We start from the raw sequence: 27258 nt of genomic DNA, 5'->3' as shown, positions 1-27258 counted from the left end.
GGAGCGAGTACATAGGGTATAAAGGGCGTCTCCCTGTGAATCCGATCAACTCTCGTCAAGTCCGTTTCCAAGATTTTTCAGTCCAAAACAAATGGGTGTCGTCGACCCCCAACCCCAAGGCCCTGCCATTAGAGCTCTCGGCTCTCTCTTTAAGCTCACTCATGTCTACCTTTGGTCTCTCTCTCTCTCTCTCTGTGTGTGTGTGTGTGTGTGTGTGTTTTACGTTAAAAAATCATAATAGACTTCGGATGTTGAATTTCACACTCTTGTTCAACCTTTTTTTATTTGTTTGTTTGTTTTTGCAGGGACGATGGTTCGGCGGGGACACCACAATTCTCATCCTTCTCCGGACGCTCTGTAAGTATTTGTTTTTTTTTATTCCATCTCTGATTGTGTCTTACTGCACTTGGAATTTCTGGTTTGAAGTTAGAACCACACGTCTTTTGAATTTATATGATTTTATTTGTTTTTTTAATTTAAATTATTTATCTTTTCATTGAATTAGCAGAAATCGGCTGAAGATGATAATGGTAATGGCTCAAATATTCTTTCTTCTACCATAGGCAAGTGAATCTCTCTCTCTCTCTCTCTCTCTCTCTCTCTCTCTCTCTCGCATTTTTTCTTTTAATTTTGAATTATTTCTGTACTAAATGTTCATGCAGAATTAAATTCCTTTTTCCTGTTGCTTGTTTTTGTTGCTTGTTCAGATTATAGCCCTTTACCTGAAGAAATGGAGCTCACCGAACAGATGAATGCATTGGGGCTTCCTCTTTCCTTTCACACAAACAAGGAGGTAGGTTCACCTCTATGTTTTAGTAGTCAATGCCTATTACAATCGATGCCCTCTAGCCAAGAGGCGATAGAGATTTGGCTATTGGTAGAGCGATGATAGTTGCATTTCATATTTTATACCAAAAGAATACAAAAGCTATATAGGCTTTTAGAGTTCTAATCAGATTACTATATCCATGTCACTAAATTTTTGAGTATCAAAATGAAGCAATAGGACTTGCTCGTGGTCAATCCAGGAGTTGTTGGAGGCTGCCCTCATCACTCTTACTTTGCACTTGCACGCTTTTCCCTATAATTCTTGCTTCTATTATTCCTGTTTGTGATAATGAACCTTTTTTTTTGTTTAATGCGAAAGAAGACGGGATTGGGTAAAGGCAAAAGAAAGGGCACACGCAAGAAGCAGTCAAACAGTCATACAAATGTTGTGGATGGAGCAATTGAAATATGCGAAGTGAGTGAGGGGGAGATTGTATCTCCTACCATTTTTCATGATAATATGAGCAGTTCTTTATGTTCTATGTCAATGCTGGGGCAAAGTGAATCATCTAATTATGATGTTGCAGTGGATGTCAAAATATCCCATTGGCCTGCTGATGAAGGAGATAATTCAGGAAGTTCAACTATGATCACTTGTGACAATGATAAGGAACAAGTTTTTGAGGGAATATCCAACATTTTGCCCAATGATGGCTTGGATTCTGGCTCTGTACCCAGTTCTATACTGTTCAAGGATGACGTAAAAAATTCAGTTAATATGGTTAACTTGGATAAGGTACTTTCTAGGGGGAGCTATTCGACAGATGCTAGCTTTGACAACGATAAGAAAGAATATAATGGAAGATTACCGGATTATGAATATATAGAAAGGTTATCGGCTACTTACCATGATAAAGAAAAAGAGGATAATTCAAACGATAACAGCAATGGGCAGCCATATCTTCCTGATTCAGTTGCATGTACTCCTGTTCCAAAAATGCTTGAGGAGGATGGAACTGATAGCATGAACTGCAATGATGATTATGGGGATTGGCTGGAGTATTGGGACACTTTCTACAATAGAAACTATTTTTACAATATCAAAACGCATGCTTCTACATGGTACTTGCCTGTGGGCCTGGACTATTTAGCATATGGTGACGTTAATAATGAGTCAAATGAAGTGACTACTGAGGTAACAAAACTGGATGTTAACCCTGCTGAAGATGCAAGTCATGTGTATAATTTGCAAACTAGAGTTGAGTCATTTCACGAACACAACAATAATGATAAACTTGGGAATTGGCCACCAGATGAGCTCTTAGTGGGGATCGAACTTGGTGTAGACAACTCTCTGTCTGGTGTGGCTGTAACTTCGGTGAGCAGTCTTGAGCATGCAGATGCTCTTTTTGAGATCAATACAAGTACTAATGAAAGAACATTTTGCTTGATACCAGAGACTAACAGGTAGTCTGTCTTCCCTTAGTGTATATGTACCTGCCTGCCTGTTTTCCTACTCCGATCTCTTTTATATTTATGTTTTTTTATGAATGTTCTATTTTAGATGACCCTGAACTTGGATTTTATCCAATTTTAGTTGCAGTTCAGAAATTAAAATCAAGCCACCAGTTAATGATGAGGTCTGCAGTGGTGAGTTGCAACAGACACATGCTGATATACCCAATGAACTGGATTATGTTGATCTCCTTGATAGACCTAGTAAAATCATCTCTTGCGATGCAAGTTATGAAGATGATGAAGCCTCTCAAGTTCTAGATACCAGCAGGTAGAATATAAAAACATATTATTATTGTGTTGATTTATTTATCAAAATAAGATTGTGTCTGGTTCAGCCTTTATTTAAAAAGACGCTCACTTGGGCCTTTGACATCTTGTCTTCATTGCAGCTTGACCAATACAAATACTGAAGCAGTTTCTGAGGGTAGTGATATAACTCTGGAAAATGTGGATACATTAACAGATAAGATAGATACCCGTGATGATCATATTATGAAAAAAAAGAAAAAGAAAGTGAGAAAAACACAAAGACAGAGAAAATCCTTCAATGACAATGAAGGTTCGTGACTTAACCTCCCTCTCTCTCTTGGTTCTGTTGAGGTTGCTTGGTCCTATGACCTACAAAGGGAAGGTAGCCTCTCGCATTTTCTTAAACAGAACATTTCTGGGGAAGGTGTTTACTCTGTCTTTTATTCGAGACCATGAGACTTCACCAAGCCAGCTGGCACCCTTTGCTCCCTGTATTTGTTTGTCAATTTTCAAATTTTCATTTTTCTTTTTGCAGAAATCTTGTAGGCGGGCGAATCATCCTTTTCATATTGTTCTATTCTTTTGTCAAATTCACCCTTGGACTGGCGTGATTTTGTGTTATTCCACCTAATATTGCTTGTGTTACTTCACCTTAATACTTTTAACCTCAATGACAAAAAATTAAAAAAAATAAAGAACTCAGGCATCTTGACCAGAATGTAGCATGTAGATTCTAATGATCTTGATCACTCTACTTCAATATTTGAAGCAAGAAAGAGAAATTTATAATTTTACTATTACAACTCTATCTAATATGAACATGTGTATTTTTTTCCACAACAATCGAAGCCTTTTGATTTACAGTGTGAACTGATGCATGGAAGTGACGAGGGCTATAAAGATAATTTATATCCTCTCATATCCATTATAACTTGAAGGACTGCAGCAAGTTATTTTAGAAATGAGAGAAAAAAACAGAACTTTCTCTAGATTCAAGTCTATCTTAGGTGTAAAAACTTATAGTTGATCAAGAAAGAGTTTCAGAAAGCAAAATATATTTTGCCTTTTTAAAAGAATAAATGAAGAGTTAATTCCATATCATAATGTAGATTATGTTTTTTGGTCAAACTAGTTAAAGATGGGTTGGACACTTGATCATAGCAAAACCTACAAAAATAGAAGGTATGCGTATGCTTTTTTTTTTTTTTTTTTTTTAGTGTCCTGTTCGTTTTGCCCAGACAATTAACTGTGTTGTGCCATTACTGCCAACAGTAGTTTCTGATACTCTGAGATGTTATTACACTGGTTGAATTGTGATAAACCATTTTGCATACCGCAGAACTTGAGTCTGAAGGAATTCTCAGAGAATGTTCTGCTAGTATTAGCAAATACTGGAGGCAGAGATACCTGCTCTTCTCTAAATTTGACAATGGTATAAAAATGGATGAAGAGGGATGGTTTTCTGTCACTCCAGAGTCTATAGCTAGACATCATGCATCCCGTTGTGGCCGTGGCATCATAGTTGACTGTTTTACTGGGGTTGGCGGGAATGCTATACAATTTGCTCTAAGGTTAGTATTATTCTGACTCCATTTTGTAATTTTTTAGTTTTGAATCTTTTATGATGAAATTTGCTGATGAATTCTCCATCTGGTGTTGTCATCAAACAATCTTGACTTCCCCCTAAATTTCCTAATCACATGTTAATGATAATAAATTTTTTCCTTAGTTGATAGCTAAATCTGGATTTCCAAGACTTTGGGTGTGTTAAAAGATGTAAAATTGGGATCATAAATAGGACTGATGAACCGGTCGTAAGTCGAAACTTAGGATTGAATTGAGATCTGAATCAACTTCCACTGTAGTACCTGCATATGCATCCTGCCTAATTTGGATTGGATTTTGACGTTTGTGACCAATAAAATTTAGGTTCAAAACTATGGCTGAACAGCTGAGGGAGGCTCCACTGCATGTGAGATCAATATTATAATGTTCATTACCCTATGTAAATCTAATGGTAATGTTACATTGATAGTCCTGACATTTTAGCGGTGGTAAGATCTTTCTAGATGTAGTAATAGTGAAAGACTGTTTTCTCTTCATACACTCTCTTATTGAGGATGAGTGTTGGTGTTTAACAACGAGATCATCATGGTGTATTCAAGAGAGATTCGTATAGAATCTAAGGTTTTCAAATTTTCTGATGAAGGTAGACGATGGATTTGCTTAATAGAGAGAAGTTGGAAGGTTACAAAAACTCTGATCTTGGAGATGTTCATGGTAAGCTGGTTTATTAGAGCCCTTGAGGAATGCTTGATTGGAGATAAAAAGGAATTCTTTGCAACCTCATGCGATGGTAATAGAAGCTACATTGTGGAGAGATGTTCCAATGCTCAAGGTCGATACACGGCGGTGGTGGCAGAAGGAATTTTGTCTTCATACCTGAAGGAATGGAGGGGAAAGGGTGGAAAAAAATGGCAGAAGCAATGAAGGAAGCTTACAGTAGCTTGGATAAGGGGAGCAAGGATGGTTTTTTAAGATCTCACTATCCAACACAGAAAGTGTTAATGAATGCTCTGCCTAAGTCCTACACAAAGGTGGTTCGATCATTGGGGTTTACTGCTAGCAGTGATGAAACAGAAACAAGTGCTCAAGGAGAAGCAACAACTGTTATACCAAAGGTGAAGGGCAATTATGGAATTTGAAGGCAAAGAAGGCAGTCGTATTGTCATTTGTAGTTGCTTTTGTTATGCAATAACATGTTGAGCCCACTAGGTTCCTTTTTCGAGAGTTATGAGGCATTGAAATTCTCTCCGTACACATGCAAGTTTTTTTGCCGGCTGGCGTAAACAACATTTGACGGTGTTGCAGTTATACGGAGGAGGATGTTTCTGTTGAGAGAGTTAGTGGTAGAATAAAAAAGGATCGCGTTTGTGAGAGGAGGAGTTAACTTACGCATATTTGAAAGGGGGTGGAAGGAAAAATACGAGGTGGTAGTGTGCCGTAACACAGTGTTATGGCTCATACGCGTGCTGGAGGAATGCCTGAGCGGGGGGAGCAAGGAGGTGTACTCCGTGGTAAGGGAGGGCTATAGGAGTTTCGTTGCACAAACCATTGTGGCCGTTATCTGTCGGTTGCAGAGTACAGACGTGAGGGAAGAGTTTCTCTACTTTGTTTTTCGGAAGGTTCAGGTGGATGGGGTTGGAAAAGTCTAAAGGAGATGGCTGAGGAGATGACCCAGTCGAGGGAGCTGGTACTAAAAGTTGCTAGGGCTAAGGCGTATAGAAAGACAGTGAGACCATCCAACCTAACGTATGTAGAGGCCCTCAAGGTGGCGAGACCAGTGCACGGCGAGAAGAAATCAGGTGACTATGGGCGGGATGGGGGTGCGTTCCGAGCCACTCAAGCTGTACGGGGGTCAGGATATGGTAGGCCTAAGGTTGGACAGGAGACGTGGGTGAGTAGTAGGCATCTGTTGGATTTGCAGGGGCAGTTTAGAAAAGTGCAGAGGGAAATGGAGGAGTTACGTGCATATGTCGGGATGAGAAAGGATATTAAAGGGAATGGGGAGATGAAGCTGGCTGAAGGTGAAGTGGACTCGGGGCCTTGTGATCAAGGGCCAAAAGGGCCCAAATGTGGGCCTCAGCCACTTTCAGCTATGTTGGATATAGAAAGGCTGGGCTCTGTGGATAATGCCTGGCCCAGTGTTTCATTTAAAGAATGGGGCCCAGGGCCTAGGCCTGGGTCTTCCCAGCCCACACTTATCTTGAGCCCTGTGGTTGACTACCCCGGTACCCCAATCGAATGACCCGGTCCCCATCAACGTGAGTTCGACAACGCTCGAGCTCGTGTTATGCTCGCCGGCGACTGACTTGCCAACGACGACTCCATAGAAGGTGCTGAAGGGAGCAGGGGGAGATTCCAGCAAGGTGTCGGCGGCCATGGGTGCACAATACCCTAGGCCGATTTTAAGCGTCTCAACTTCGGCGACTAGAGAATTTTTTCCCTCTCTGTGGTGGCCAGATGACGCTGTTTAATGCAGGAGACAAAGAAGCAGGTGGGTTGGAACTCTCAATCCTTTCAGAGAGTGATTCGGAGATGGAAGACTTGGAGGGGGAGGGGCCCAATGACTGTAACCTTTCGGTGGAGGGGGTTTTTGAGGTTCCTAATGATGGTGGACATATGGGGTTGGAAGATATAACTCTGGATGGAGTATTTCAAGGAAACCAGATAAACAGAATGGAGGAACCCACTCCGTTGAATTTCTGCCTCCCATATTTGTCAACGTACAAACAGTCGATCTCTTATTTGTAATAGTTCAGATTATATATATAGGTAGGCTAAATAGAGGGAGGCTACATACGGCGCCGCATACGGCGCTGCTCTTCCCGCTCAAACTAGATAGTACATAGACATGTAAATATGTTCTATATAAGGGGGATAAATCCTCTGAAAGATGTATTAAATTGAATCCATTTGACATGGTATCAGAGCTTTCTTAATTTTTTTCCGATCTATTTCTTGTGTTTCAGTCTTTCTCTACAGACACTTTCTTCTCGGTTGGATTCTTCTCAGCATTTCTCTACAAAAGTGGTCTGTTCTTTTTATTTTCTTTTCTTGGTTTCTCGGCTCCTCTGTTCTCGGTTTCTCGGCACATCTATGAATTGGTAGCTGTCGGTGCTACCTCCCCTTGATGGTGCTGGTCTCTTGCTGGCTTGGGTGTTCTTGGCACAGTGGTGTTCTTCTCGGCTTCTTGGTGTAAAATCTGGTCTGGCCCTTCTGTTTAATTTTCGGTCAAGTGTCCATCTTTCTGGTTTTGATTTTCTCGGTTTCTCGGCACTTTCTTCTGGTCTAGTAACATTTCAGCTTCTATTTCTTTCAGACTTTCAGTTTTTGTCAAGTGTAACATTTCAACTTCTTTTTTTTTTCTCAGAACTTTCTTGGCAATTTCCGCTTGGTCACCTCGGTCCTTCTGTTTTTCAGTCAGCAATTGTTTTCTTGATCCACTGTTTTCTGGTTTCTCGGTCAGTTCTTGGAATTATTAGTTACTGCAAGTGGAATTATTTAAAGTTAAAGTTTGCCGTGGGTTTGCCGTGGGCTATGTGGGCTATTAACTAAAGTTAAAGTTTCTTGGTCAATTGTTTTCAGCAAGTGGAATTACTTTTTTGTGGGTTTGCCGTGGGCCATGTGGGCTATTAATTATAGCTAAAGTTTCTTGGTCAATTGTTTTCTTGGTCAATTATTTTCGGCTGTTTGTTTTTTTTCTGTCATTTTCAGTTGTGTTTTTTTTCCTGGTTGGCCACAATTGCTTTATTTCATTTAATTATTAGTCTGTCATTTAGCTATTTGCCTGTCATTTAGCTATTTGCCTTCTTTTTGCCTGTCATTTAGCTCTTCGGTCTTTAGCTATTTTCGGCTGTTTGTTCTTTCTGTCATTTTACAGTTGTGTTTTTTTTTTTTTTTTTTTTTTTTTTTTTTTTTTGGTCGGCCACAATTGCCATGGGATATAATTTATTAATCTTGTCTCAGGTTCCATTTAACCTTTTTTTCGGATTTAATTTTTTTTTATATTTTTCGGCTTTTAACATGGACTCCGTACCTGTATGTACTAAGTTTTCGGAAAATAATTATTCTACGTGGGCATTTCAGTTTGAACTTTTTCTTAAAGGAAAAGATCTTTGGGGGCATATTGATGGCACTGATTGTGCATCTAATCCTGATAAATCCAAGGATTGGGATGTACTTGATGCTCGAATTATGTCTTGGCTTCTTGGCTCAGTTGAGCCACATATTATCACCCACTTACGGCCTCATTGTACCGCTCAATTCATGTGGACTTACTTAAAGAAAGTATATCATCAAGATAATGGTGCTCGTCGTTTTCAGTTAGAACATACGATTGCCCTGTTTTCACATGACAATCGTTCCATCCAAGATTATTATTCAGCGTTTCTGACTCTTTGGAACGAATATTCTGATTTGGTTATTGCGGATGTTCCTGTTGCCTCTCTTTCCACTATTCAAAGTCTTCACGAGACTCGTCGTCGTGATCAGTTTCTTATGAAACTCCGCCCCGAGTATGAATCTGTTCGATCTTCTCTGCTGAATCGCTCGCCTGTTCCTTCTCTTGATGTTTGTTTTGGTGAGTTACTTCGTGAAGAACAAAGGCTCAGTACTCAAGCTTCTCTGGAACATTCTCCTGGAAGTTCCGGATTCCCTCCTGTGGCTTATGCTGCTCAACGACGAGGACCGCCTGTTCATTCTCGCACCTTACAGTGTTTCTGTTGCAAGGAATACGGGCATATTGCTGCTAATTGTCCTAAGAAATACTGTTCTTATTGCAAGAAGAAGGGTCACATTATCAAAGACTGTCGTATACGTCCCCAGAATCGTCAGGCTCAAGCATTTCAAACTTCTGTAGCACATGGCTCTTCCTCAGGTGCTTCCTCCGATCTTGCACCTCCTGCAACAAACTACTGCACACCAGAAATGGTGCAACAAATGCTAATTTCGGCATTATCTGCAATGGGGTTTCAAGGTAAAACTACAACTAAACTCTGGTATGTAGACTCGGGTGCTTCTAATCATATGACGAATACTCCTACTGCTCTATGTCATGTTCGGCCCTATGCTGGTCAATCTGCCATTCAGACTGCCAATGGTAGTGCCTTGCCAATAGCTGCTATTGGAGATGCCTCTTCTCAATTTACTGATGTGTTTCTTGCTCCTCAACTTTCCACATCTTATTTCTGTTGGTCAATTAGTTGATAACAATTGTGCTGTTCACTTTTCTGGTGATGGATGTGTTGTGCAGGACCAGGTAACGGGGAAGCCGATCGCGAACGGACCTAAAGTGGGGCGTTTATTTCCACTATTTTTACCTGTTCCACTACTTTCTTCAGTTTCGTCTATTAAGTCCTTTACTTGTCATAATGTTCCAGCTCTGAGTATGATGTGGCATCGTCGTTTAGGTCATCCCAATGCTCAGATTTTATCTCATGTATTGCACTCGGGTTTTCTTGATAATGAAGAATGTTCTTCTTTATCTCTTCAATGTGATTCTTGTAAACTTGGTAAAAGTAAAATTCTTCCATTTCCGTTACATGCTAGTAGAGCTTCTCACTGCTTTGATCTTATCCATAGTGATGTTTGGGGACCTTCCCCGGTTAGTTCATGTGAAAAATTTAAATATTATGTGACTTTCATTGATGATTATAGCAGATTCACTTGGGTTTATTTTCTTCGCTCTAAATCTGAAGTTTTTCGTACTTTCACTGAGTTTTTTGCGTATATTGACAATCAATTCTCTGCGACTATTAAGACATTACGCACAGATTCTGGTGGTGAATATTTGTCTGCTGAGTTTCAGGCATTCTTGGCTTCTAAAGGTATTATTCATCAACGTTCATGTCCTGCTACTCCCCAACAAAATGGAGTAGCCCGAACGCAAAAATCGTCATCTTCTTGATGTAGTACGTACACTCTTGTTAAAATCATTTGTTCCATCCATGTTCTGGGTCGAGGCTCTGAAAACTGCTACTCACTTGATTAATCGTTTACCTTCCCAAGTCTTACACATGGAGTCTCCCTATTTCCGCTTGTTTGCTAAACAACCTAATTATGATAATCTTCGTATCTTTGGTTGTGTATGTTTTGTCCATTTACCTCCTCATGAGCGACATAAATTATCTGCTCAATCTGTTAGATGTGCATTCTTGGGATATAATGTGTGTCAAAAAGGATTTGTTTGCTATGATCCCACTTTACATCGTACGCGCATTTCTCGGAATGTTATTTTCTTTGAAAATCAACATTTCTTTCCTGTGTCTTCTATACCTTCTTCTTCTACTGTGGTCCTCCCATCTTTTGAACAGCAGTTCTCAGATCTTCATCCAGTCAGCTCCCGTTTTAAACCAGGTATTGTGTATACAAGACGCTCTCACTCACAGTCTCTTCCGGTGGCTCAACCAATATCTGATCCTACCATGCTCCAGGATCAATCAGTTGCAGCACCTTTAGAGCACTTGGTACGTCGCTCTTCTCGAGTATCAGTACCTCCGGATAGGTATGGGTGGTTTGCTTCTGCTCTTACTACTACATTATCCAATTTTGATATTCCCACCTGCTACTCACAAGCTGTCAAGCATGATTGTTGGCGACAAGCTATGCAGGAAGAAATTGACGCTTTAGAGGCCAACCACACCTGGGACATTGAGCCATGTCCTTCCACCATTGTTCCTCTGGGTTGCAAATGGGTTTATTCAGTCAAAATCCAATCTGATGGAAGTTTAGATCGTTACAAAGCTCGGCTTGTTGCACTCGGGAATAATCAAGAATATGGTGTCAATTATGAAGAGACCTTTGCTCCTGTGGCTAAAATGACTACTGTTCGTATGATTCTAGCTCTTGCTGCTTCCAGTGATTGGCCACTACATCAGATGGATGTTAAGAATGCTTTCCTTCACGGGGATCTTAAAGAGTGTATTTATATGAAGCCACCCCCGGGATTGTTCAGCTCTCCAACTTCACATGTGTGTAAGCTTCGTCGCTCTCTTTATGGTCTCAAACAGGCTCCGAGGGCTTGGTTTGATAAATTCCGCACAACTTTATTACAATTTTCATTCAAGCAGAGCAAGTATGATACTTCATTGTTTCTTCGGAAATCAGACATGGGTATTGTTGTTCTTTTAGTCTATGTTGATGATATTGTGATCACTGGTTCCGATTCTGTCTTACTTGGTCAGCTCAAGACTCATCTCTTAGAGTCCTTTCATATGAAGGATCTTGGATCTCTTACATATTTTCTTGGTCTTGAGGTGCATCGTAGTCCCTCTGGTATTTCACTCAATCAACATAAGTATGCTAGTGACTTGGTGGCTACAACTGGTCTACAGGAGGCTCCTTCTGTGGATACTCCTATGGAATTAAATGTCAAGCTTCGCAAAGAGGAGGGTGACTTACTTTCTGATCCCAGTTTATATCGAAAGTTGGTGGGTAGCCTTGTTTATCTCACTATTACTCGACCCGACATTTCGTTTGCTGTACAGCAAGTCAGTCAGTTTCTTCAGACTCCTCGTCATCTTCATTTGGCTGCTGTTCGTAGGATCATATGATATGTTAATGGCACTTCTGCTCGTGGTTTATTCTTCCCAGCCGACAACTCGACTCGTCTGGCTGCTTATAGCGATGCTGATTGGGCTGGTTGTGCGGATACACGCCGCTCCATAACTGGTTGGTGTGTGTTCTTAGGTAATGCATTGGTCTTTTGGAAGAGTAAGAAGCAAGACCGAGTTTCTAAGTCATCTACAGAATCTGAATACCGAGCGATGTCTTTAGCTTGTTCTGAAATTATTTGGCTTCGAGGTATGCTTGCTGAGCTAGATTTTTCTGAGATCGATCCCACACCTCTACATGCCGATAATACGAGTGCTATTCAGATCACGGCCAATCCTGTCTATCATGAGCGCACGAAGCATATTGAAGTCGATTGTCACTCTATCCGTGAAGCATTTGAAGCTCGTATTATCACTCTTCCACATGTTTCTACTGAACTACAAATTGCTGATATTTTCACCAAGGCTCTCACTCGTCATCGACATTGCTTCCTAAGTAGCAAATTGATGCTTGTTGATCTACGGGCATCAATTTGAGGGGGGCTGTCAACGTACAAACAGTCGATCTCTTATTTGTAATAGTTCAGATTATATATATAGGTAGGCTAAATAGAGGGAGGCTACATACGGCGCCGCATACGGCGCTGCTCTTCCCGCTCAAACTAGATAGTACATAGACATGTAAATATGTTCTATATAAGGGGGATAAATCCTCTGAAAGATGTATTAAATTGAATCCATTTGACAATATTAACCGAATGTCTCGAATTGGATATTTCACAAGGTGAAAGAAATACAGAAAATAGTGGGGCTTGAATGTGATGGGTATGAGGAGCAGTTCATGGCCTTGTTCACAGCAATTGAGGCGGGGCATAAACAAAAAAATAAGGGAGAATCAAAGAAGCACCGGGAGCTCAAAAGACTGTCTTGGTCAATGAATGTGGAGGGCAGCGCTAGTAGGAGTAGAGTACAAGGGAAGGGGCAGATCGTTCCTCCATGAAACCAAAAATAGTGACTTGGAACGTCCGTGGGCTTAATGATGTGGATAAGCACTTGCGGATAAGAAATATGATCAGGGAATGGAAAGTGGATATTGTTTGTTTGCAAGAAACTAAATTGAATTATATTGATAGAGGTATTGTGCGAAGTTTATGGAGGGGGGTTCATGTAGATTGGGCTCATTTGGCATCAAATGGGGCGTTAGGAGGTATTGTGGTATTGTGGGATAGACGTGTTATAGAAAGGGTGGAGGAGTTTATTCGAAATTATACGGTGGCTTGCTCTTTTAAGAGTGTAGCCGATAACTATCTTTGGACTTTTGCAGGTGTTTATGGCGCCAATTTAGACAAAGATAGAACTTATTGGGATTCACAACTGGTGGGATCTCCCTTGGTGTATAGGGGGAGATTTCAACATTGTGAGATTCCCAAGCGAAGTGTCGGGAAGTAGAAGATTATGGCCAGCAATGGAAGCTTTCTCGGAATGCATTTTTGACTGGATCAGTTTTTAATTTCACCGGAATGTGAATGCCATTTTCCAGAGGTTTGGCAGAAGCGATTGCCCCGTATTGGTTCGGATCATTGGCCGATTTGCTCGATTGTGGAGGCATTCGTAAGGGTCGTCGGTCGTTTAAATTTGAGAATATGTAGCTGAAATCGGAAGGGTTTGTGGATAGGGTAAAACGGTGGTGGTCTTCCTACCAGTTCCAAGGCACTCCTAGTTTCATTTTTGCGGCAAAATTGAAAGCTCTCAAAAAAGATTTGCAAGTATGGAACGTGGAATCTTTTGGCAACGTAGGGGAAATGAAAAAAGCAAAGTTGTTAGAAATACAAGAGATTGAGAGACTGCAAGAGGTACAACACCTCACTCAGGCGGAACAAGGGAGGAAGTTTGAGCTGGTTGCATAAGTTGAAAGGTTGATTCTATTAGAAGAGATATCTTGGCGTCAAAAATCAAGGGCTCTATGGTTGAGGGAAGGGGATCGGAGCACGGGTTCCTTCCACAGAAGTGCGAACTCACATAGGAGAAATAATAATATTGAGATGTTGAAGGTGGATGGAGAGGAATGCAGAGATGAACATGTAATCCACAATCATGTTGTGGAATTCTATGAGAACCTTCTAAAGGAGTAGGCGGGATGGCGGCCTCCACTGAATGGGCTGGATTTTAACACCATAGGCGTGAGTGATGCATCACGCCTAGAAAGGGACTTCGAAGAGAGGGAGGTTTATGAAGTTGTGAGGAAAATGGCAAAGGACAAGGCACCAGGATCGGATGGCTTCTCTATGGGTTTCTTTCAGGGTTGTTGGGAAGTTATTAAGGAAGACCTATTGAAGGTCTTTCAGGAGTTTTTCAGCAAAGGAAGATTTGAAAAAAGCCTTAATACAATGTTTCTTACTTTGATACCTAAGAAGGTGGGGGCGGTGGAAATTAAGGATTTCAGGCTTATTAGTTTAGTGAGTGGGGTGTATAAGATAATTTCCAAGGTTCTTACGAATAGACTGAGCTAGGTGATGGGGAAGATTGTCTGTCAACCCCAAAATGCTTTTGTAAAAGGAAGACAGATCCTGGATGCGGTGTTAATTGCTAATGAATGTCTTGATAGCCGAATGAAAGCCCAAAAAACAGGAATAATGTGCAAACTTGATATGGAAAAGGCGTATGATCATGTCAACTGGGATTTCCTTCTTCATTTACTAAGGATGTGTGGTTTTGGAGAGCGGTGGAGAACATGGATCCATTGGTGCATTTCCTCGGCAAAATTCTCTGTATTGTTGAATGGAGTGTCAATGAGTTTCTTCCAGAGCTCTCATGGATTGAGACAAGGGGACCCATTATCCCCCTTGTTATTTGTCATAATCATGGAGGCGCCAAGTAGGATGCTATCGGCTTTGGTTGTGAATGGTGTTATAACAGGCTTCCCGATCGGAATCCTGAATAGGGGTATTATTAATATTTCTTACTTATTATTTGCAGATGATACTCTGATTATGTGCGAAGCAGACCAAAGGCAGGTTCAAGCGTTAAAGGCCCTACTTTTCTACTTTGAGGCAGTTTCTGGATTGAAGGTAAATCTGGACAAATCAGAACTGGTGCCAATCGGGCTTGTTCCTAATATTCGCCTCTTGGCAAGAACGTTGGTTTGCAAGATAGCGTCCTTCCCTTTAACTTACTTGGGACTTCCGCTGGGGAGTGCTTCGAGGGCTTCTTCGATATGGGATACAGTGATCGAGAAAATAGAGTGGCGTTTGGCGGCGTGGAAAAGAATGTACTTGTCCAAAGGCGGTAGAATCACTTTGATAAAAAGTACATTATCTAACCTACCCACATATTTCTTATCTCTATTCCCGATACCAGCAAGTGTGGCAACCCGTATTGACAAGCTCTAACGAGATTTTGTGGGGGGGGGGGGTTTGGGGGATGAATTCAAGTTTCATTTGGTTAAGTGGAAACATGTGTGCCGCTCTATCCCGGGAGGAGGATTGGGAGTTAGGAACCTAAGGGTGTTTAATCGGACATTATTAGGCAAATGATTATGGAGATTTGCGAGGGAACCAGACTCTACGGAAATTGGTCATTGAAAAGAAATATGGAGGCTTATGGGGAGATTGGTGCACTAGGGAAGTTAGTGGGGCTTATGGAGTTGGATTGTGGAAACAAATTAGAAGAGGCTGGGAGATGTTTAATCGTTTTGTTAAGATCCAGGTGGGTACAGCAACCAGGATTAACTTCTGGAGCGACGTGTGGTGTGATAGCGGGGCTTTAAAAGATTTATTTCAATTGGCGAGTGTAAAGGATTTATCAGTGGTGGATGCTATGGAGATGTCGGGGGGACGGAGTACTTGGAATATTAATTTCGGTAGAGCATTTCAGGATTGGGAAAAAAGCAGCATTGCAGATTTTTACAGTTTTATTTATTCTATAAGAGTAAACAGCCAGCAAGAAGATGTCATGTGGTGGATTCCAACAAGAAAAAGGTATCTTCTTGGTTAAGTCTTTCTATAAGGCTCTCACCCCAGAGTCCAACTCTCATTTCCCTTGGAGAAAGATCTGGAGTCACAAGGCACCTCCAAAAACCTCATTCTTTGTCTAGACAGCCTCCCTGGATAAGATTCTTACCACTGATAATCTAAGGAAAAGAATGATCATTATTGCAGACTGGTGTTGTATGTGTAAATGAGTGGGAGAGTCGGTAAATCATCTTCTGTTACATTGCAATGTAGCAAGGACTTTATGGAACAAAGTGTTTGTTTGTTTGGCAATGGTTTGGGTGATGCCAAAAACGGTGGAGGCAGCGTTGGTCAGTTGGCCTAGCATAAGAGGCAGGCAACCGATTAAAGCTATGTGGAAGATGATCCCTATTTGCATCTTGTGGAGCTTGTGGAGGGAGCGCAACGAGCGGACTTTCGAAGACAAGGAAAGATCTGTAGAGGAGCTTAAAGTCTAATTTTTTAGAACTCTTTGTAGTTGGGCCATAGCTGTAGATTTTAATGGCATGGCCCTTCGAGATTTCCTTGCCTCTAATGTGCCCACTTAGGTGGGGCATCAGAGTTGTAATACAGGCTTTTTGCCATTCTTTGATCAATATAATTATTTATTTATAAAAAAAAAAAAAAAAAAGAAGGCAGTCGTTGTGGATGTAGGACGAAGACATGCATAGCTTGAGCAAGTCTGCAAAAATAACACTGAAATGGTAAAAGGCCCCCTGACCGAGAGAGGACACGTGGAAAGTTCTGAATATCTCTTCATCTTCTTAAACAAGATTTGCTACAGTTGAAGGGTTTGGTCAATGTAATGTTAAAGAGGATGGATAAGGCCATGGACAAGGGTCTAGGCAGCCTGCCACACTTAAGCTTGGACCAACGTGGGCCGAGATAAAGAAAATTTACTTGGGTTGAGAAAGACAAGGCACCAGCCCAAACTCTGGCAGGCTAAGCAACACATGCCTCCTGTAATGGGCCCGGTTGCCCATTATTGGAAAAGACACACCGACAACCTCCAATCATCAGCTGATGACCACACAGAAAGCATCATTGGAAGCAGGTGACATGGTGGGAGGAACCCTCAACGGTGGGTTGTTGGAGTTGAGGCCGCCAATGGAAATTGAAGCTGAGAATGGCCTTTGGGCAATGGAAGGGGTTAGAAGGAGCTGATGGTCACATAGAACCCACCACCGGGAGTGGGTGACAGGGCGGGTGGGCTGTTGGATGCCGGCTTGCCAGAGTTGACATTGCTGAAAGGTGTTAGAAGCCATGACAACCCATTTCCAACATGTAATTGGCTCTTGGGCAGAGGAAGAGAGGCAAAACGAGGTGATAACCGAGGGAAGTCCCATTGATACCTTGTCTGCACCAAAACCTCAAAGGTTCATTGAGATGTTGATGGAGGACAACACTGAGACATTGGGAATTCAGGATACCCAAACCAAGATTGGCACTTTGGTAATATTCACATCTAGAGTCTTTGAACACAAAAACTAGGAGGTGGCGGTAGCAGATGGGTTGAATATTGAATTCAAGGATTGGGATGAGCCTACCTGTTTGAATTCAATCATTCTGCAGAAAAACCAGACTTTAGCTTCAGCTTGGGTCTTACTTAAAGCCAAGGAGATTCAAATGTGTGTAGGACTCCCATGCATTTGCTTTCAAGATAAGTTTTTGGCTCTACTTGATGCAATCGAAGCTGGACAATCCAATTCGGCCATGAAATGCCGCTCAGACAAGAAGAGGAGCCAATTTGAGCAGCTCGTTTGGCTCTACCTATTGGAGGGCTTGCTCATCCCAGACTTCCTCTTCTATTGTGTTGAAGCCGGGAGAAGGCTTGATGCAGTCATAGTTCTTGTACATAACACTCTTGTGGCAAGACTTGCTCGCTGCAGATCTTGCCCACTCCCATGGGGGTCGGGAACTTTATTCTTAGGCGGTGAGTCGATGCTACCACCTTCAAATTGTTGATTGAAGTGACTTACTTGTTTGGTGAATTATGAAGGAAGTGCAAGTTGTGGTGGGACTAAGGGTAGGGCAAAATCGGTGGTTTTATGAAGCTAAAATAGTCTCATGGAATGTGAGGGGGTTGAACAAGATAGAGAAGCACACCAAGTCAAAAACAGCTGCGTGGCTGAAAAGTGGATGTGGTATGTTTACAAGAGACAAAAATGGAACTCATCTGCCTTACCATAATACGGAGTTTGTGGAATTGTTGTCATGTGGGGTGGTTGTATTTGCCGTCGAAGGGGGCTTCCGGAGGTATTTTGGTAATGTGGGATAAAGGGTGGTGGAAAAGACGGATGAGTGTGTGGGGAAATAATATATGGTGGCCACTTCTTACAAGAATGTTGAAAATGGTTATCAATGGTCTTTCGCCGGTGTTTATGGTCCTAATTTTATTACCTAGAGAAGAAGCTTGTGGGATGAATTGGCTGGACTTTGTAGCCTATGGAGCTTTCCTTGGTGTATAGGGGGAGATTTTAATATCATATGCTTCCCAAGCGAACGAGTAGGAGGTTCTAGCTCTATTTCAACAACGGCAGATTTTTCCAACTTTATCTATGGGCAAGGACTTCTAGACATCCCTCTAGTTGGTGGCAATTTCACATGGTCCAGCAATAGAGAATATCCAGCATGGTCAAGACTTGATAGATTCCTCATTTTGCCTTAGTGGGAAGCACACTTTCCGGAGCTAATCTAGAAATTGCTCCCAAGGTTGTGTTCGGATCGCTTCCCCATTCTCATTGATTGTGGAGGCATTTAGGGAGGTAAAATATATTTTAAGTTTGTAAATACGTGGCTGAAATCATAAGGATTTGTTGTGGGAGTTAGGCAATGGTGGCCGCTCTATCTTATATAGGGCAACCCTAGTTATGTGCTGGCCGGCAAGCTAAAATCTCTTAAGGAGGACTTGAAAAAGTGGAATGAGCAGATTTTTGGAAATGTGGAAGACCGAAAAAAGTCACTCTTCAATGAATTACAAGTTTTGGAGGACATGGAAGAGGATAGGGGTCTCATAGAAGAAGGGAAGAATCACAAACAGCAGGTGACATTGGATATTGAGAGGATGGCTTGAATGGAAGAGACTTCATGGCGACAAAAATCGAGGCTTTATGGCTAAAAGAAGGGGATAAATGCACCAAATTCTTCTATTGCATTGCTAACTCACATAGAAGGTACAATGTCATCGAGTCATTATCAATATATGGGAGGATTACATCGAGTCCGTCTGAGATTGCGGATCATATTACCAACTTCTATCGGAACAATTCTCTTGGAGACCACGCCTGGATGGTGTTATATTTTAGTTGTTTGATCACCATGAAGCAAGTTGGCTAGAGAGACCATTTGAGGAGGGGGAGGTTTGCAAGGTAGTGCGAAGTATGGCAAGTGATAAATTTCCAGGTCCGGATGGGTTCACTATGGCTTTCTTTAAGGCATGCCGAGAAGTAGTTAAAGATGACGTCATGAGCTTCTTCCATGAGTTTCATGAATGAGATGCTTTAAGAAAAGCCTTAATGCTACATATATTGCTCTTATTTCTAAGAAGTCGGGAGTGGTGGAGATTAAGGATTTTCGCCCTATTAGCTAAGTGAATGGAATGTTCAACATTCTTTCTAAGGTTTTGGCTAATAGATTGAGTATGGTATTGGAGATCATTTTCAAGCCCCAGAATGCCTTCATAAGAAGTCAGCAAATCCTTGATTATGTCCTCATTGCCAATGAATGCTTGAAGAGTCGCATCAAGTCTAGTGTTCCAGGGTTATTATGCAAACTTGACATGGAGAATGCATATAATCGAGTAAACTGGAATTTATTGTTACACATGTTTGAGAGGTGTGGCCTTGGAGGGAGATGATGCTCTTGGATCAAATTTTGTATATCCACAGCACGCTTCTCCATTTTGGTGAATGTTACTCCAAGGGGCTTTTTTGGAAGCTCAAGGGGATTGAGGCAAGGTGATCCCCTGTCTCCACCACCTTTTTTTTTTTGTTATAATGGAAGCTTTTAGTAAAACTGTAGGTCTTGTGGAAGGTAGAATTCTATCTGGCTTTGTAGTAAGGGATGCAAGAATTGGCACAATTGAGATGACCCACCTCTTATTTGCAGATGATACTCTTGTATCTTGTGCTGCTAGTCGCAATCACATTCAAGCTTTGCAGGCTCTTCTACTTTGTTTTGAAGCAACATCGGGATTGAAAGTGAATCTCACCAAGCCAGAATTAGTTCCAGTTGGAAATGTTCCAGGTGTTTTGAGCTTTGCCAACATTTTGGGGTGCAAAGTCTTCACCTTGCCAGTGAAGTATCTTAGTCTTCCCTCGGTTGCCTCCTTCAAGTCGCTGTCCATTTGGGACGGGATGTTGGAAAAAATGGAGTGGAAACTAGCGAGTTGGAAGATGATTTATTTGTCCAAAGGTAGTAGAGTTACGTTGATAAAATGTACTCTTTCCAATCTACCTATCTACTTCTTATCTCTTTTTTCCAATACCATGCAAGGTGGTTAATCGGTTAGAGAAGTTGCAATGAGATTTCCTAGGGAGGGAATAGATGAAGAATTCAAGTTTCACTTGGTGAATTGGAGTATAGTTTGTACCCCAATACGTGAAGATGGGCTGGGAATTCGTAATTTGTTGGTTTCCAACAGGCTTTATTGGGCAAATGGCTATGGAGATACCATGAGGAGAGGGGAGCTTTGTGGAGAGTTATCATAGATTTAAAATATGGTGGATTGTGGGGAGGATGGTGCTTGAATGAGGTGAGCGGACCTCATGGGGTGGGGCTTTGGAAACAAATCCGATGAGGCTGGACAAACATCCATTGATACACTCGTTTGGCAGTTGGGGATGGTTCCAGAATTAAATTCTTGACTGATTTATTGTGTGGAGATTGAGTCCTTGAGGAAGCTTATCCAACAATATACAGCAGTGCACAAAGACAGGAGGCTTTAGTAGCAAACCTCATGGATCTTTCTAGTAGCTCTCCCCATGGAATATCATGTTCCTTAGGCCTAAGGCTGGGAAATTGACACTTTTACAATTTTTTTAATCTGGTGTATAATTGTAGAGTAAACGGAGGAGCTAATATGATTTTCTGGTCACCATCCAAGAAGGGAGGATTTACTGCAGAGTCATATATTATAAGTCCCTCATGAAACATTCTACAAGTCCATTCCCATGGAAGAGCAAATGAAGGACCAAGGGCCCCCTAAAAACCTTTTTTTTTTTTTTTTTTTTGGTATGGACAGCTTCATTAGGGAAAATTCTCACCTTAGACCATCTACGGAAACATCAAATCATTGTGTTTAATTGGTATTATATGTGCAAAAACAGTGGGGAGTCGGACAATAATTTGTTACTGCATTGTGATGTAGCCATGAGTTTGTGGAATGATGTATTTGTTGGAGCGGGGCTCCATTGGGTGATGCCACTGAGGGTTGTGGAATTTTTGGCCAGCTGGCAAGGCATCCAAGGTACCACTCAAATTGCAGCTGTGGAAGATGATACCGATATGTCTATGGTGGTGCATATGGATGGAGAGGAATGGTTGAAGTTTTGAGATTCGTGAATGGACGATGGATGGTATTAGAACTTTATTTTTTCATACTCTACTCCATTGGTTGATTGTAATAGACTTTAATGGCATGAACGTACATGATTTCCTCGTATCTTTAGACACTCATGCGTAGGTGTCACTCTTGTATATGTTCAGTGTACTTAGCTTCGCCTATTTTAATAAAATTCTTATTTACTGATAAAAAAAAGAAAGAGCAGTGGTAAGATAAACACGGAGTATACTTCAAGTTCAAACTCACCCAATGATAGAGGGAAAAGAGATCAAAAGAATTCTGGAAACTAAAGTTAGGAAGACATAGTTGGGCTGCCATCCAATGGTAAAGTGAATCAAAGAATAAAGCCTTGGGTCTTCCACGCTAATATATCAATTCTATCATTTGCATTCATTTTCTTGCTGCAACGGCTTTTGCGGACTTTCAAACCGCCCTTTCCAACACCAAATGCTGACAGATCCACAATCCATTTAGGCATCATATTAGCCCAAATGGGCTAAGCACCGTTTGCCACAGAGGGCTGGCTACCTTGCAGTGAAGTATGAGATGATCCACTGATTCCCCATTCTGCTTGCACATATAACACCATTAAATGACCACAAAATGTCATTTCCTCAAATTGGGTTAAGGATCTGTCCCAGTACAAACATCCAGACAAAGAAAGCTGCTCTCAAGGGAGCCTTACTCCTCCAAATGGGCCTCCATGGAAAGGAAATGTTATTGTAAGGGAATAATGCATTATGTAATGACTTAACTTCAAACAGCCCTCGCTTGGATTCGCTCCAATGCAGTTTGTTTGCACGCCTTAAATCTTTTTAAAAGCATACAGCTGGGCATGTAAACTCCACTTCTCATTGAAGACAGCCATTGAAGAGCACTGAACCAGCAATTCATTTACTCTAGTTGAAGGGCCCACCAATTGTTTCAAGTGGATAAAGTGATGCTGACATATAAACAACTAAAACATGACGTCCTTCTTAGATGTGGAATGTTATTATACGTAGTTTTTTAACCCGGGGTTCCTGTTGAAGTTTGAAACTATACGGTTTGATCTTTACCCAGGTTACTGATTGCAAGTACCTGTGGATATTTATCTATTTACCTTGGATGGATTCAGTTTTCACATTTCCTATTTGTTTTATTCATTATATGAACGGGGATAGGGTGGAAATTCATGGCACTTCTTTCTTATCTTCTGCTTTGCATTTTAAAAGCATTTATTTATGCGTACTCTTATTTATCAATTTTCAGGAGCAAACATGTAACTGCAGTTGATATTGACGAAAAGAAGATTGATTATGCTCATCATAATGCTGCCATCTATGGAGTTGATGACCACATAGATTTCATAAAGGGTGACTTTTTCAGTTTGGCACCAAAGTTGAAGGTATTAAAGCTATCTTTTAATATATTAACATTTAGGGGATATACTATTTTGCACCTGTGAACTGCCACCATTTTTCAATTTGCTCCCCAAACTACCAAAGCTGGCAATTGACACTCTGAACTACTAAAATATGGCAATTTGCATGCTTGGTTAAGATCTGACTGTTAAAATTATTACATGTGCTAACCCCTTGGGTTTGGCTCAAGTGGTAATGACCTTGGTCTTGGTGGTATGCTTCCTTTAGGTCTAGGGAACTTACTCTTGAATTATCTAAGGTGCACTTGCAGGAAACTCCTTGCCTAGGGCCTGTGCAACCCTGGATTAGTCTGGACTTTGTTCTCATACACCCAGTGCCAATTAAAAAAAAAAAAAGGATTGCTACATGTGCTATTTTTCATCAATTTTGACACTTGGATCTTAACCGAACATGCAAAATCAAAATGTAATTTTCTCTGACCTTTAACAGTGTGATGTTCTGTGTGGAAGCTGCATGGAGGATTGCCCTCCTCCCCCCATATTAATGACATTATTAGTTTTGCCCGATGTATATGGGGAGAGTTTTCTCCTAATTGATCAAGAGTATATGGTACCCCTTAAATTTTAAATGAAAACCGCATGAACTATCACGGAATTGTTACAATTTTGAGGTGTTTCAAGGAAATGACAAAATAATTCTGAAGGAACTAAGAGAGATATGGTGCAGATGTTCTCTTTGATTTCATGTACTAAAATATTGATTCTCTACGTGGTTGCTATTAATTTTTTGGCCGAGGTAGCAATTTAAATTGCCAAACTGTAAGAGGAACCAAACCCCACTAAATTTAACCCAAACTTCATTCATGAACGCCTTACAATTTAAATCCTGCTCTTTTTATCTCATGAGATTGAAGATAATTTTTTATCCTTTAAATTTGAAATATTAAAAGAAAAAGATCAAAATTTTCTTGAAAAAAAAATGCTTATCATTACGTATGTTTTACTTTTATTCAGTGGCCTAAACAGCTTGAAAATAAAAACAGTGCAAATGCAAAATGAAAAAAGGAGAAACTGTTTTTGCTAATGAAAATACAAAGGGCAATGTATTGATTACCAAGAACGATTATATGTTTGAGAAATCTGGTGAAAATGGTGAAAATGAGTAAATAGAATATGCTGTACATATAATAGGGACGAAATATGAAGCCAAATGCCCTTGTATTTATAGGATTCATTCCCCAGAATATGGTGTACACATAATAGTGCTGAAATACTATTAGTTGGATTGGTTTATTCTCTTCATTATTTTTAACCATAAATTTTAATTTGGAGAAAATAACATTATAAGTTAGGATACCATTTTTTATGCTCAAGGACAGTTCTATGGTTATTATGTATCATTGGGTAGGAGTGGTTTTAAAGTTAATATCATTACTGTGGTTTATGGAATGGCTGTCACCCAAAAAATGTAATTGTACGTTCTGATATAGATAGAATGGAATTTAAAAGTGAAGAACTAGTGCCTAAGAAATGGTCGAATTTAGAGGACGTTGAGGAGCGTCCTTTAAGATAATAATGTTCCAAGTTATTAAGTTTCAAGCAGTTCTGCTGTTTTGTGAGATGAACTTTTAATACCACCGATTGGTATCGGAATGGACTTGTCATACTCTTCTGAAATGCAAAACATATACTTGTATGCTCTACAATGCATGCATACGATTGAGATGTTTTCAATATTCTAATTGTTTTCAGCACTCATGACGTGGTACTTCAGGCGGACACAGTTTTTCTATCGCCTCCTTGGGGGGGACCTGATTATGGTAAAGTGGAGACATATGATATCAAGACAATGCTAAAGCCACGTGATGGGTGAGTTTTTTTTTTTTTTTTCAGTTGGAATTACACTAACATGAAGGCTACTGTTAACCTCATGCTGCTCTAATTTGTAATGCAGATATTTTCTCTTTAACACTGCAAAGAAAATTGCTTCCAGGCTTGTTATGTTTCTCCCAAGAAATGTTGATATCAACCAATTAGCAGAGTTGTGTCTATCGGCTCATCCTCCATGGGCAGTAGAGGTACTTTTCTCAACGTAGATTAGTCAGTGAGCTTTTCTCTTGTAAGTTTATCTTAGACTCTAGTGCAATCTTTTCTCAACGTAAATAATGATAATGAGGCTGAGTTTGCATTAACCTGATGATAAATTTAAAAGTTGAAACTCATTTTCCTTCAGCTCTTGTGATGACAATGAATGTTTGAGTAGCAATTGTGCAGTAAAATCATGAAAGAATTTACTGTGGCATCTTGTAACAGTGGCCCCACACTTTCTGAGAGATTGGATACTATTAAATTTGGCTTTATGCTCATTGTTTGGTTTGTTAATATTCTCAGTTCAAGAATTATGTCTTTCTCATGCTATAAATATTAAATGTGTGCCATATTCTTCATTTTGTTTTAGTAACTTTTTTGCTAAAGCTGGTGTCCATGGTCTCAGGTTGAGAAGAATCATTTAAATGGAAAGTTGAAGGCAATAACTGCTTACTTCAATGCTCCAGCAGTTGATAATGAATCAGCCTGATTCACAGCTGGGGAGAGTAGATAGTTGAAATGACGAAGTAGTTGCGGCCATTGAGTATTGTACAGTTTCGTAAGTTATTCTGTGGACCATCTATGTCTGGGCATTTTAATTGTTAAATAGTGCCAGGATTAGCCAGTCTTGTAAAGATTTTATGATATTAACTGTAGTTAATTGAAGTATCTGCTTTTCTTGTAAACTGATGATCAAACTGTAGAAAAAAATGTGTTTATTTCCAGAACAAAATTCCAATCCATTGAGCTTGAGACTTGCATTGTTATTGGGTAGAAGTTAGTTATATTAGCAGTGGTTAGTTCAGCAACTGGTGGAGTTTGCCATTGGCTTTTCTTCTGCAGTTGACTTCATGTTATCTAAAAACAGAAGCCTGGTCTTAAACTTTTAACAGGTTGAAAGGCAGCATCAGTATAATGGGATAGAAGTAGGATGAGAGTATAGTATTTGTGCATGCTTAACGAAATCAAATGTATTTTTACAGGTTTGTGTATTTGTGGCCTCAACCTTTTCTTACAGTATGGAAGATAAAATAGACTTAGGAGTTGTCTTTATTTTTTATGTTTTTGCAAGTAAAAATAGATTTTTAGGGAATGTTTTTCATTCCAGTCTATCTCATCTCATCTATTTCCCAAACATTATTCAAACATAAATACTTTAAAACTAATTATTATAATTTTTTCAAACTAATCCTTGCAACTTTTTCAAAATTTCAAACAAAATATAAAAAACAATTCAACTTTTTTAAATACCTAAACAATATAATATTTAAAAGTTATATTCAAACAATATTTTAACTTTATAATATTTTTATTCAATTTTTTCTTTCTTATTTTTCAAAACTCAATAAAACACCATTATTCAAATTATTTTATAACCATTCACAAACCATGTCATTACTATTTACAAATTTTTCATCTCATTTCATTCTCCACGCATCCATTCAATAAGAGAGCATTATGTCATCTAACTCATTTGAAGACGGTGGCTCACCCAATCACAAGTTATAAATTAGAAAAGGAAACAAGAAAATTACGAAAACTAGGTCAAAAAAATAAAGTAGGGAAGAAAAAACATCTAAACTTTCTCGAGAAAATCACTAAAACTAGGTCAAAAAAGATAAAGTAGGGGAGGAAAAACATCAAGAAAATCATGAAAACTAGGTCAAAAAAATAAAGGTAGGAAGAAAAAACATCTAAGCTTTCTCAAGGAGCATTCTCTTCCGGTCGTAAAAAATTTGGCTATTTCTTTCAAGTCAAATACACATGAAAAAATTATTTTTCATACTGATGCAATTTGGGGTTATCTTGGAATCTCTCCAACAAGTCGAAACATTCATCAATCTCTTAGACATCATCCATGCATACTAGTTCTATTAAAAATATAGTCCCATCATCTCATCTCATGCATGAAAATAATGACAGAAAAAAAATGTAGAAAGGTTTAGCACTCTTGATGTTGAAAATTTTTTGTAAATTACATTTTCTTTGAAAAATCAAGTTTTTTCAAGAACAAATTAGGTTGAAATGAAATTACAAATTATGATCACTATATAGGATGAGTAATTATCAAATACTTTTGAAATAGAAATTATCTGGTACTCTTTTCTATTACAACATTCATATTTCAAAATTAATGAAAATAAATAAATAATTTTGATTATATGGCACTTCTATCTATGGTAGATTTACCTAATAATTTGTCTTATAATTGACAAGAAGAGTTACCTAATAAGGACAGAAAGATATGGTCACAGTTCCTCAGCTCCCAGTGGAGACAGAAACAATGCATAAAAAAAGTCAAAAAAAGAAGAAGAAGAAGAAGAAGACGACAAAGATTCCTAGGGTTCTTTTGACTGAATATTATTTATGGGTAGAAGTCAGTTTGTCAATCGAGGTACAATGAATCGGGGTTGTGGACCCTATGACGACTAATAATTGTGATGAATAATATTAGATACAATATATTTATTCTTTTTTTACTATCATTTTATTACTTTTAATACATTTAAAATTTTTATTAATTTCTTTTAAATATTTTTTTAATATCCTTAATAATTAAAAAAATAGAAAAAAATATAACTTCATTAATAGTCATTTTCTTAACCA

The 27258-nt window shown here is 39.7% G+C and overlaps 1 protein-coding gene across 5 annotated transcripts; it reads left to right on the top strand.

Moving 5' to 3' along the window:
- LOC122299179 lies at positions 1-25408 on the top strand. 5 transcript variants are annotated; one of them, XM_043109213.1, is made up of 12 exons: positions 2-174; positions 306-357; positions 509-563; positions 708-793; positions 1148-2235; positions 2366-2554; positions 2676-2845; positions 3875-4106; positions 22452-22587; positions 24338-24432; positions 24518-24641; positions 25058-25408. In XM_043109213.1, exons 1-12 carry the CDS (start codon positions 92-94, stop codon positions 25139-25141), a joined length of 2394 nt encoding a protein of 797 aa, XP_042965147.1. In that variant the 5' UTR covers positions 2-91; the 3' UTR covers positions 25142-25408. The 5 variants fall into 5 exon arrangements, 4 of the variants coding, with proteins under 4 accessions (XP_042965147.1, XP_042965148.1, XP_042965146.1 ...); XM_043109214.1 differs by having other exon boundaries at positions 506-563; positions 1151-2235; XM_043109212.1 differs by having other exon boundaries at positions 506-563.
- The last annotated feature ends 1850 nt before the right edge of the window (positions 25409-27258 follow it).

Source organism: Carya illinoinensis, chromosome 16, assembly GCF_018687715.1.
Source record: "Carya illinoinensis cultivar Pawnee chromosome 16, C.illinoinensisPawnee_v1, whole genome shotgun sequence".
In the NCBI taxonomy this organism is placed as follows: Eukaryota; Viridiplantae; Streptophyta; class Magnoliopsida; order Fagales; family Juglandaceae; genus Carya; species Carya illinoinensis.
This window is presented reverse-complemented; position numbering and strand designations above follow the sequence as displayed.